This window comes from Prosopis cineraria, unplaced genomic scaffold (assembly GCF_029017545.1).
Source record: "Prosopis cineraria cultivar Desert tree isolate PC_DT_omini unplaced genomic scaffold, ASM2901754v1 PC13, whole genome shotgun sequence".
Classification (NCBI taxonomy): domain Eukaryota; kingdom Viridiplantae; phylum Streptophyta; class Magnoliopsida; order Fabales; family Fabaceae; genus Prosopis; species Prosopis cineraria.
The window spans coordinates 428,884-441,899 of NW_026555344.1; the positions used below are offsets into that span (position 1 = coordinate 428,884).

Genomic DNA, 13,016 nt, shown 5'->3' on the forward strand with positions numbered 1-13,016 from the left:
ACAATTGAAAAAAATTCAATTCATAAATTCAATAAGTCTTCTATAACTCCATTTATCTTTAAGACTCCTTGGTCATGTAAAACATCTTTAATTAATGAATTTATGGCTTCTTTCATCATCTTGGCTCTGGCTTTAGTTATTGGTCCTCCAATACTTTGCAATGGATCAAAGATACAAAATGTTGGATTTTGACTCACCTCTTGATCAATTTATTTGTTGATTCAAAATGAAAAAGGCAAGAACAAGAAGAAGCAATAACATTTCTAGATTCAAAACGAACAAGAACAAGAACATTTCCAAATTTTTCTCTAGAAAATACGGTGAAAACTCAAACAATTTTTCCAAAATTCCATATTAAAAACAAAATTTCTTGCTAATTTCAAAATAATAAAAATTCAAACAAACCCAACACCAGTGCAAAATTAAACGAATGAAAAGGGAAGAACACAAGAACATTGCATGTAGAAAAGGATAAGATGAAATCCCTTTACTTTGCCAGAATCCAGATCTGTGGTCCAAATCATCTTCTCACGGGAAACTTTTTGTTCATCGTGGGCCGAGATCTTCCTTATTTGTCGCACCATCCATAGGAATTGAGCGCTCAAGCTTTTACCAGTTTGCCATCTCTCCTCCATTAGAACACGTTTAGGGCTAATCCATCACTCAAGCTTCTATCTTCCTTGATTTCTCTATCCCATTCAGTCAGGGTCTTCACGGCCAAACAGTATTTGATTCAAAACAAGCTTGAGGAGCTCTATTAAGGGCTAATTATCGCCGAGAACTACAACTTCAGCGAGAACCAGTCACTCTCTGGCATGGTTCCTACTATTCAAGCCGAAGCATCCTTTTGAAGTGCAGAGAAGGAGAAGAAGCGCAAAGAAGGGAGAGGGAAGGGCAAAGGTTGCAAATGGGTTTGCGTTTGGCAAAGGTTGCAAATGGGTTTGCGTTTAAGTGTTTTTTTGGCCAAGCGTTAAAGAAGATTAGCTTCCTGCATATTCATTATTGTCATTCTTCTTTCTGTTGAAGTAGGGCAGGTTTCGCCTTCACGGCTGTCATTTTTATCACTACATCTGTCCTAAAAAAAGTGGAAGAAAACACACGCCTACATTCACAATACATTAGTTAAAATACACATCTAGCTATATATGAATTACTTTGAAGAGAAGCTAGCTATTAGAATCAAGTCTGCAATATAGATAAGCTTCCGAATACATGTATAATATGTTGACAAGCATATATATCAAAGTGAAAGCCCAAATGTGCTTGTAAATACAGATATAACAGCGATTAATTAAGTGATGATGTATATATGATTAAGAGAGAGGAGACGGCCGGGGTCAAAGAAGCCATCCCTGCATGAAGTTGGTTTCAGCAAGCATGGCCTTGTTGGAAGCATTATTAGACGTCTCTGCTTCCACATATTGATGGTGGTACCTGCATGCATGCATCATTTCATGTCTAAATTAAAACTTTCAATTCTATGCGTGTCTGTGTGTCTATATACAATATATAAATATATATAAAGAGAGAGATATATATACCCGATTTGCAGGAAAGGGTGGGGAGAACAGTCCAGAGGGTTGGGGTTGGTGTGATGGGATGGTTGCAGGGGGAAGTTGGGAAATGCGGCCACACCCGATCCTGCTCCTCCTGACTGAGAATGGCAGCTCCACAAGCTTTCTATGCCCTTCACATTATATCCCTCTGCTTCCAGCTGCTCACCACATACCACACACACGCTTCTTTCTTATTTCAACTCTCTAACACCCCTCTTTAATTAATTATAATAAATATTAATTAATATAAACAGAGATTAGAAAATGCGGCAACACCTTGAGTCTAAGTTGCTTATTCATGTCTCCCAGATGGCGTTCCTGCCAAGATTTTTAGATCCTTGTTGATTTGCCAGACATTCATTGTAAATTCCATAAATTTCAATTAATAGAAAATAATCAAAAACTGCATGTCTTAAGATGATCCATGGTCCCAATTATAAATCACCTTTCTGCGAAGATCTTCCATTTGTTCAATCATAATTTCCGTCTGCAAATTCGAATAAGAATTCGAGCACTGTCATTTAAAATCCTCATTTCTCACAAGCATTGTAAGAGCACTAAGAGATCATGGACAACGTCATTTAATTTGTCTGTATGAGGGGAAAAGTTTAAAGCAAGTATGTGAAAGAATATATACCTTCCTTTGCCTGGCTTGAGCTAGAGCTCCCTCAAGCTGTTTCTCGAGATTCTGAAGCTCTTTCACATTCAGTGGTCCAAGATCTTCTCCAAGCAAATGCCTGAATTTTATATAAACATTACATTACCAATTCCCTAGTTCTTGACTATTAAGCTACATTTTGAGATCATATGTCATTGATTTGTCACCATAATTCATTAACAGTAATGATATTTTCTAACCTTTGAGTCCTCTGTAGAGACTCGTACTTTGCCTTTAGCTTTGACACCTCTTGACTCCAGCTCTGATTTCCACACACAAAAAAAAAAAGGAACTCAATAAAAAAAAGTGAATCCACGACAATAAAAATGAATTCCTTTGTTTATTATATTTGACTTTCGGAAAGTAGATTAATTATTACCGTAGAATATTATTAAAAAAGTAAGAAATTTGAAATTAGTTGGAGTTGTCAATCATATACCTGAGTTTCGAGCTCGAGAACATTGGTGTCTTGAGAAGTAAAAGTGCATCTCTGGTATCTCTCCAAGGTTTTGGTAATACTACAGGAAAAAAGAAAAGAAAAGAAAAAGAATTCATGTCTCTCAGTTTAAGGGAAATGGATAAAAAGCTAATTTATTTAGGTTGACATTTTAGATTTATATTTTTTTTGTTTGAAAAATATATTTAGATTGCGGAGAATGAATCAAAAAAGATAAAACAATATACTTAAGTGAAAATAAAAGATATACAAAGAATATGTTAACTGCACATAATTAGAAACATGATCATTTAAATTAAAAATTAAAGAAGCTAAACAAAACCATTCTGATCAAATAAAAAGATTTAAATCTCTCATTTAATAAAGCAATTATGATCGGACCTGTCTATGATGAATTAGTACATGTTACTGGACATTGTACAGAATAATGAGTTTTATCAACGAAAGAAAGTTGAATTTCATAATACAAAGGAATTAATTTCTACATCGACAACCACGATTATACTTGCGTATAATTTACATTTAACAAAATAAATTAAACTCATCTTGTCGCTCAAAAAATAAGCTTTCTTTTTTTTTTTTTTCAAACAGACCAAGTAGAGTATTGTCTGTGGCAGGAGAGAAAATAAGTATTTTTTTTTCGTTCTTTTAACGGTGGAAAACAAGTAAAACAGAGGGGGCCGGAAACTGAATCACAAATTCCATGTGTTGCAAATGATTAATTAATTTTAATTAATTAATTATATGGACAAAGCAGTCAGCTTTTTTCCTTTTAATACCTTCTTCCAGGGCCAGGGCATGAGCTTGACCATACATCCATGATTCATATCTTATTAGGGCTCTTAGCCGAAAAAAGAAAAAGAAGAAAACACACACAAATCCAAAAGGCATTGATGTTATTGAAGCGTTCCTTTTATTTTCTTTATTGACAATTACTAAAGCCTCACTCTCAAGATTTTCTTTTTCAAACCAATTTTTCCACAAAACCCACAGTACGTATCATCATCTAGCAGAAGACGAACGCAATGCTTCCAAAACAGGTAAAGAAGAAGAAGAAGAAGAAAACGATGCACCGAGAGAGAGAGAGAGAGAGAGAGAGAGAGAGAGAGAGAGAGATGGCCGGCTGGATGTAAAGTGAAAACTTGTGCCAAAATCCAAAGACCCTTGTGCTTGACTAAGCCATTATAATCCCTTCAGGGATAAAAATAAGCTGTCATTATTCTTCCATGGCAGTATACACAGACAGAGAGAGAGAGTTGATGCAAAAGAGGCATATAAGAATACTGGAAGAAGTGGGGGACCATTATAAGAGAAGTGTTGAATGTGAGAAAGATGGAAACAACGATAGATCCGAGAGATCAAAGCATCAAAAGAGTTTCAGACAGTCGTCCACTAGAGACCGTGTTAAAGTTGAAGGCCATAGGCTTTAAGGCTTTTCAATGTTTACAGAGAGAGACCCTGTTGAAAACCCTAGATCTTGCACATCGGACAAGAGAGTGAACATCCTTGGACTTACTCCCTCAACTTCAACTAAACTCCTGGTACTACCTGCATACCACTCACTGCTTCACTCATACATACTGATGCTTTCTTCTCTGACAGAAAAAGAAGAAATCGATTGTACTGTACTTTCATCAGAAAGAGTAACTGGAAGCTAAACTCTTTACCCCAGAACGGAGAGAGAGCAACGCCGATGGATAGATAAAACGTGTTGATCTGTTATTGGAAATCAAAATGAACGTTGTTTCTCTTCTCTCTAGAATAATCCATGAAACTTCTTCAAGTAATTCTGTGTGTGTGTGTGTGTGTGTGTGTGTGTGTGATAGAGAGAGAGGGGGGGGGGTATCAGATCATGCATATATTATTGAATGAAACCAAGAAACGGTGTTGCAAAAACTATAAAGCAAGACCAAAACAAACAAACAAATAAATTGAAGTGGGAAAAAAAATCTCAAAAAGCGATAACAGCTTCTATATAAAAAGACCAATATTGCACAAAAAAGAAACCCAGAAGCACAAAATGAACCGGTCAGTGTCCATTTTGGTGAAAGGAGAAGTGAAGCCGGAAGAAAGCGTGTTCGCACGAGAAAGAGAGAAGAAGGGCATGGATCAGAAAAACAAACCTGAGGGAAAGAAATATAAAATTTAGAAAACATGCCCATTGGGATTTGCACCGCCAAAAACATGAACGAATAGAGAAAGAAATTAAAGAGAAGGCAATAAATGATTTTGAGAGAGGCTGAAATGGAACAATTGTACCCAGCACTTCCGAATTCATAGAGCTTGCCACGACCAGAGAAAATGATAAGAGCAACCTCAGCATCGCAAAGCACTGACAGTTCATAAGCTTTCTTCATCAGACCGTTCCTTCTTTTTGAGAAAGTCACTTGCCTGTTGATTTTGTTCTCTATCCTCTTCAGTTCAACCCTCCCTCTACCCATGCTTTCTCTTTCTCTTTTATATGGCTAGAGTCTTGCTTCGAAATTTGAGCTATATTTTTCTTCTGGGTTCAGATTGTATTGATCTATATGAGTGAAGAAGAAAATAGAACAACAATGGAAGATATAAGAGAGAGAGAGAGAGAGTATAAAGAAGAGCGTGATAATGGGGTTTGTCTTTTTGGGAAGGCGGAGAAGTGGAAGTTGGAGTCGAGCATAGAAATAGACAATGGAAAACTCAGAAAAAGAAGGGGCAGGGGCAAACACTTGATCTTCTTTAAGCAGAAGATATGGAAAACCCTGTTATTCTTCTCTTTTTCTTTTTCTTTTTTTTTTTCAGTTTTCCTTTTCTGTATTTATTTGCTCAAGCATGGAAATCTCTTCTCTTAATTTTTTTAAAATGGTGCGTATGTAAATGATTGGAAAATTAGAAATTTTACAATGTTGCGCTGTATGTTGTTATTATTAGAACCGACGAACTTGTCAGTTCAACGGAAAAAACTGGGTTAAAAAAACCAAAAAAGAAAAAAAAAACTGAGTTAAGAAGCAGTCAAGATTTTGATTTTAAGAACTGAGTTAAACTAACCTGTTCTCTTGGAGATGCTGAAACCGGCTCGTGATAAATTCAATGATGAATTCGATTTCAAAAACACGAGTATATATCTAATAAATACATCCACAAAAAATTACCAAGTTAACTTGTAATGATAAACTACTGAAAGTATATGATTTTTTTTTTATTTATGTCTAATTTGTGCCTTGAATTGTTATTATGAAGTTTCATGGAGGCACTTGTGTGGAGGCCACCAGCCCATGTGAAAGCAATGTTTGTGGGAAATTATACTGACCAGTGACTGCTGACACAGTTTAGCCTAAAACTGAAACGAAATGCATCTCTCTGCAGGTTGACCAACAACTTTGAGTTCCCACCAGATATTAATTATTACATCATTGTTTTTAGCACAGATCGATTTTCATCCTAATACTAAAATAACCAGGAAAAGAAAAAAGTATTGAATTTCACCCCGATTCGTGTGAGAGCTTTAAGTAGTGTGACATGGGTGCCTAAAAAGACATTGAACTGCTGTTACTTTTTCGCATAGGTATTATTTTTACTATTCATTTTGATTAGTCGCTTCTTGATACAACAAAATGACAATGCACAAGGACGACAAATAATAACAGATTAAATTAAAGAATCCCAAAAGAAGCCAAAGTCCTTGAGGTATGGGATTAAGGGGTATTACGTTGATAGCATGATTTTGATCAAAAGAATGTAAAACTAGGTTACGGAATAATACCGCTTGTAATTAGCAGCGAATAAGGAAGCTTCATTATGCATACCGAGAAAGCGCACAAATTAAAGGGTCTTACAATTCCAAAAGCAAGTCAGTGTTATTTCCGGCCAGTTTCAGGATATTGCAGGGTCACGCCAATATACCCTAAGAGGGATGAAATGATGATACGTATATGTCCCAAGTTTGTAAGGTATATGGATTCAGTCTGGTCAAAAAACAGCACAAAATCCAACCAAAATATTATTAGCGGACCCTGGCAATACTAATTACTTGTTCATATAAGTGAAACTATAACATTTTCTCATATCTCTCTTCCGTTTCACTCTTCAAAAGTGTGAAAAACAAGGTCTGCACTATTTTAACACATTCCCTACAGAATTGTTTTCTATATTATTTTCTTTAAAAGAAAGGTTGAATGTGTTAAAGAGATCTTAGGGGATAATATCATGAATAAAAGACATCTCAAAAATGGTAATTTCAGAAGCATCGTCCAAATGAAGTTGGGAAAAATAAAAATCAATGGAAACATGTAATAATGGATCAAATTGATGAAGGCGTGAGGAATAATGCATGAGGTCTGTTTCAGAGAGAGACAAGGGAATCTGTTCGACTACTTCATATATTCTTTGGCTTTCATTTCAACTATACCCCACCAAACGCCAACCTCCTTATCTACATATGCTGATAGAAGGCGAGAAATAATAATAATAATAATAATAATAATAATAATAATAGTTCTACCGAGTGACGCTGCCTTACTATGGATTTTGGCCAATCAAAAAGCTGCAGAATAAAATTAAAGCTCAGGATAATTATCTATTGTGAATTACTTTCCAAAAGAAGAAGAAAAACCCGAACTCTCAATAATTGTTGTTTTAGAATATCTGGAGCCTCATTATTTTTATATATACACCAAACATTTAGTTAATTACGTGAGTAAGTTCATTTGTCTCCACTCAGACTTCTTATTAATACAATTGACTCCTGCAATTTTACCATGTGGCCGGATTTGTATCTGTTATTATCCTATTCCAACATTATTAAACATTCTAATTAAGTTTCCGAAAATAAACTACGATTCACGTACCCTAATATCAGTAGACGCTACATTATTTTTAAAGGTATTTTTTAAGTGGGAAAAAACCCGATTTTTTAACTTTTAAGAATTATCTTGCCGTGTACATCATTCTATATATTCTTCAGGTTCCCGTGTTAATCAATCATATTGATTGTTAATTAGATATGAAATCATGGAAACAAATGGTGTGCAAATTCATCGGGAGTACTATGCCTCCATTATTTATTACAAGAGAGATGTCATATACTTTCTTAGAAACATTTATTATATTTTATTCAAATTGCCCCTCCATAAAGTCAATAAGATTTATTTTCACGAGACAAATTTATTTCATTGATTACAGGGATAATTTAATAAAAAACTTTAAATTTCAAATATAATTGTCATATATACTAAACCAACTATCTTAAAATATATTAGTTATTTTTTCTTATATTTTAAAATGGAGGCAATACTTTTACAGTGAATTAGAGTTACACAGCTTGAAATCAACTGTGTGCGTTTTTATGACTCATAAATTTTATAATTTAGGATAAATTGGCTCACAGAGTGAAAGAAATCTTGCGCCTAAAAAATATGAACCATGTTTGAAAGTATAGTTGCTTTACATTGATTTATAAAAAATTTATCATTGAAAATTTAAAAATTTATAAAAAATTTATCATTAGTGATATATCATTGATAAATATAATAAACTGATTATAATGCAAAATATAATAAATATTAAATTATTTACTTGGTTTGATCATATAACATATATATATATATATATATATGCAAAAGCCACTATAATTTATTGTATTATTTATGTTGATATTGATTCACAAATCATAGCAGGAATAGTTTTTAATATAATTTGACATGTAGAGCGTAACATGTCATGCTGACAAACGATAGGTGAAAGCGAACAATGGAAATTTTATTGACAAAATTAGAATAAAAATTCAAGGAATGCAATGAATCTAGTCCTACTAATTTACTCCCTCCGATTAAAGATATAAAGCATTTTTAACTGAATCTTACTTCTCAATAAAATAATTATTTGACTTTAAGCTAAATTTATCTTTTCATATTTACCCCTATTTAATAGGGTGTTTCATCTAAAGAAAATATAAAGCAATCTATTTAATAGGACACTTTTAAAAAAAAAGTAATAATTACATCTTAAAAAATTAAAAATGTCTTATATTTTTAAACGAAGGGAGTACTAATTAATTAGCTAGTGATTGTTACATCTTTAATATCATTCCCTTTGATTATGTTTATATAAGATTTTTTTTATCAAGTCACTCATTAAGCAAAAGAGTTCATTTATTTTAATAAAAAATATTTTAACATTCCAAAATTACCCTTTATTAAAAAATTTAATTAATATCTACTTTTTTTTATTACATCATTCAGTGCCTTGGAAAACCTAAGAGCTTTATCACCTACCGAAGAGAAGAGGTTCTTATTTATAAATCATTTTCAAAAATATTGTAACATTCCAAAATTACCCTTTTTTTATTATAAATCATTTCCAATATGTTTTACCAAAACCAAGAAAAGTCTTAAATCTCATTAATTTTATTTTAAATTTTAACAAGTTTTCATCTTTATTCTTGATAAATATTTTTAAATTTTATTACTGATATTTTTATTCAAAGCATTTAGTAAAGGCAAACATGTAAAGAGGAGCATTGAAAATTAACAAGTGCTCTATAAATATGACCAATTTTTTTCTTCTTTCTCTACCCTGTAAATAAGACTAGAGGAGTATATATTAGCCATTGAGCTTTTTCATGGACATTCTTTTAGGTTTAAAATATATAATACCACAAGTAATTCTTTATTTAAAAAATGAAAAATTTCCTCCATTTGCTACATTCTTGTTTAAAAGCATCTACACAACAAATTTTTAGTTTATCCATAAAAAAGAACAATTTTTGCTATAATATTTTACCAATTAAAGAAAATAGTGTGTAAACGTTAATTAGGTTTGAAAAACTTGTAAGTTGTAACCAGCTACATATAATTGCCAAATTTGTTAAGATGCAGACGAAGTTGGAACCGCGTTGTGTATAAAAGAAGTTTGATGATTAGGGTTAAGTTTCGAAGTGTTTGATTAAGTTTAACCAAGTGGACCAATGTCAAATTTAAATAGACTAACAGCCATGTTTCGAATGAATCATTAATTATATTGACTTATTTGGAGAGACACGAGTAAGTTCATGCCTCCAGAATATTCTTTAAATGCTCTCTCTTAGTAAAATTAAGGTGAAGATAATACTTGAAGGTGACATCACAGGAAGTTCGAGTTATATGTAATTTGTGATGGATGTAAATTTTTTACCTTTTAAATAAAATCAAAAATTCAAAATTTGTGGATTAATAAGTTTTTAAAAAACCATACTAGAAAATACATCTCATTTAGAGTCCAACAATACTTGAATACAAATCAATTGACAATATGAGATATTAAATAATTGTCACAAGAAATATAATTTTTTTGTATATCAATTATGCACCTACTCCGCGAGAAGCCATAAAAATTTAAGTGTATTATATTATTTCTGGGGACAAATTTCGTGAAAAAACATTCTTGCATATTTTGTTATATTCACTTGTGTTTTTCTCATTTTTCAATTCTCGTAAATATTTTCTGCGAGCTAGAATAAACGGAAAGGTCTGCAAGAATACTTAGCTTCTTGCTTCCCGAACGCCGCCGCGCGCTAGCCTTTCTTGCACCTTTGTTTTTCTTTTGCGGATTCCTCTTTTTTTTTTTTTTTAAACAGTACTTTCACCAGAATTACATATTTGACAGAAGCAAGAGTCCAAGAGAATATTTTCTGCAGATGTGTTGATGAGAAAATACTGTTTTATATTAATTAATTAATGAAAAATTGGACTAGCTGATGAGCTCAAATGCATTAAATTGCAATCCGACTAGTCTATAATCTTAGTTGTATAGTTTAGATTCCTGAAAATGGAAAGAAAATTGATATGTAATTTATTGGTTCTCGTGTTTTTGCTCGTTCGCTGTCTTTTGCATACTCTCATTTTCATGGGTCAAATCCTTTTCTTTGATCCACATGCTTCTCGCAATCATTTTGTTGCTGGTGTGACTTATGATGAGTTCTTTTAGCCTTTTTAAATTGTTTGCACAATTAATTAGAGATACTGTTTAATATAATTTTCTTATTTTTTGCGATTTACACAGTAGATTATTGGTGTGTTTTCTTATCGGGGAGAGGGTTGGTAATTAATACCTTGTCTTACAATGCAAACAGATATTTAAAAATTGTTATTGCCCTTATTTTTCAAGTGAATGAAGGAGACAGAAAAAAGAGTTCCTTATTAAAGCCCTAAACATATTCAAGCCTGATATGAGTCTTGGTTGTATATAATAGACTAGTGCAAGAAGCTCGAATGCTCAAAGTATGCCACCCATCCTGAAGGTTTGCCCTGCCCGTGCTTGAAAACAAATGGACATGGTTGGATTGAGCCCAAACCTCAAGTTAGATAGGGTTTAGGGCTAGGGTGTCCAACTAGTTAGCCTGCTCAACTCGAGGTTGTATATTTATAAAAACCATATCATTTTGTTTGCTGCCAAGTAGCAACTTCAAATGAAATTGAAACCCTAGCTTCTACTCACTCTTCACTCTTTGACTCTTCTCTTCTCAATTGTCTCCCTTTTCTCTCTTCTCACAACTCACAATCTTCCCTTCGTTCCCTACAAGATCGGACACAACAATGATGATGAAGTTGAACAACAATGATGGTGAGATGATACTAAGGTCTGCAAATAGTGAATCCACAATTATTGTCATCGAGCCTTTGTCTTGGGTGGTTCAACAAAGAAGTTGATGGGGACAAATCTTGTTTGAGGAGTGAATCTTGGGTGGAGGAAGAACATCCTATGGGGCGATGATGGCCAGAGTTGACAAGAATGAAAATATCTAGCTGAAGCTTCATGAGGATCGGACTCTTCTTCATCTTTGACTTCTTTGAGTTTCAAGAGAAAAAATCAGATTTGATTTTGTTGGTCATCATATTTAATTAAGCCTAAATAAAGATCTACTATTTAGATTGAATTTTTAAAGCTTAAGGGTATAATTGTAATGGTTAATGTGCAGAGACCAAAGTAATATTTGCAATTTGTTCAAGAGCCAAATCATAAACGTCACAAAGTTAAGTTGATATAATTTGGCCAGTTAGTTGAAACGTTCTCCAACCCCCTTCTTAAAAGCATTTAGATATTTCCTTCAGTACACACTCATTCGCATATTCAAAAACTGAAATCAAGCAATGGATTTAGATATGCTTTCATGTTCTATCTTTATTCCTAAAGATTGATATAGGACTGTGACAATTGTATCGATTTGATTTTGTATCTATATATTCTACTGCTTCTTCAAATATTCTATCAGAGTTTTTTTCCTCGAAATATTTTAAATAAATATTGGGATATTTATTGAGTCTTGGTTGACTTGTCCCTGTTTTGATCCAATCCCAACCTTTTTTATCAAACGATATAGGACCACCTCCAAGACAAGACAAGACATGCAACTAAAATCTAGTCCCAACCTCTTTTTGAGATAAGACAGGTAATATGGTATGTAGTTTTGGTCCCCTCTCGTCCTTCGCACACTTCTACTAATTACATGAACAAGTAAATGTAGAAGATTCAAAATTTTCTTGACAGCCCAACAACAGGATGGCATAATCAAACTAAATACAATCACTTCTTAATTAGCAGGACTATATAAATACATTGTGACATATATGAATTATTGAACTGCTAAAATTAGGAAAAATTGAGGAGGATTGCCCGCCTTTGTGAGATTATATATATTCAAGGAGAGCCTAGTTGGAGAATTGCAGGGTCACACATACAAGTGAAGATTGGCGGTCATTTGTGGGGTGAGATCCGTGTGTGTTTGTTTTGTCCCTAAATGTTGTTTTTGTAATTTTGAATTACTGGGTTGAGATGGTTGGAACAACCAAACGTAAATGTTAGCATAAGAGGGTTTGATACTGGCTCTCTGAAAAAAGTACATACGTGTATATGAGCCTCTATCTCACACAATGAATGTCAGTGACCATCGCTTTATTTTCTTCCTCTTGCTTGTCCAATTTTGCTCACTGCTCCTCTCCTCTCCTCACGCGTCCCCATCACATCCCTCCTACTTCCATAATCTCTGGCTCATGTGATACTTTCACAAATGTGCGGATTAGTTGCCTTATCAAATTTTTATTAATAATTTAAATGTTCATATTTTTTATATTCCTCACACAACAACTTGTTGTTTAACATGGTTCATTCGTGGCCATCTATTAAAAAAATATGTTTAACATTTAACTTCAATCACACACATGTAATCACGAATCTCAACTTTATTACAGATTTTGCTTAAACTGGCCAGTGTTTGTGAACGTTTTGACCAACGGGGAAAACAGTGACATCTTTCGTCACGGGACCGCGCACGCAATATCTCGAGGATACCAGGATAAACAATGAATTTTATAAATTACTGAAGAAATCCATGTTA

At 33.4% G+C, this 13,016-nt stretch overlaps 1 protein-coding gene across 1 annotated transcript; it reads right to left on the minus strand.

The window, feature by feature from the left end:
• Positions 1–1,150: 1,150 nt before the first annotated feature.
• On the minus strand, positions 1,151–5,305 carry LOC129291682 (agamous-like MADS-box protein MADS3). Its single transcript, XM_054929160.1, has 8 exons — positions 4,931–5,305; positions 2,654–2,732; positions 2,415–2,476; positions 2,194–2,293; positions 2,002–2,043; positions 1,833–1,874; positions 1,542–1,714; positions 1,151–1,434 (listed from the first exon to the last, which is right to left on the minus strand). Exons 1-8 carry the CDS (start codon positions 5,110–5,112, stop codon positions 1,338–1,340), a joined length of 777 nt encoding a protein of 258 aa, XP_054785135.1. The 5' UTR covers positions 5,113–5,305; the 3' UTR covers positions 1,151–1,337.
• Positions 5,306–13,016: the final 7,711 nt, after the last annotated feature.

Coding starts and splice junctions, on each gene's coding strand:
- LOC129291682 (XM_054929160.1), bottom strand. CDS start 5,112: ATGGGTAGAGGGAGGGTTGAACTGAAGAGGATAGAGAACAAAATCAAC. Junction 2,044..2,193: donor CTCAAGCCAGGCAAAGGAAG/GTATATATTCTT, acceptor TCGAATTTGCAG/ACGGAAATTATGATTGAACA. Junction 1,715..1,832: donor ATAAGCAACTTAGACTCAAG/GTGTTGCCGCAT, acceptor TGTGGTGAGCAG/CTGGAAGCAGAGGGATATAA.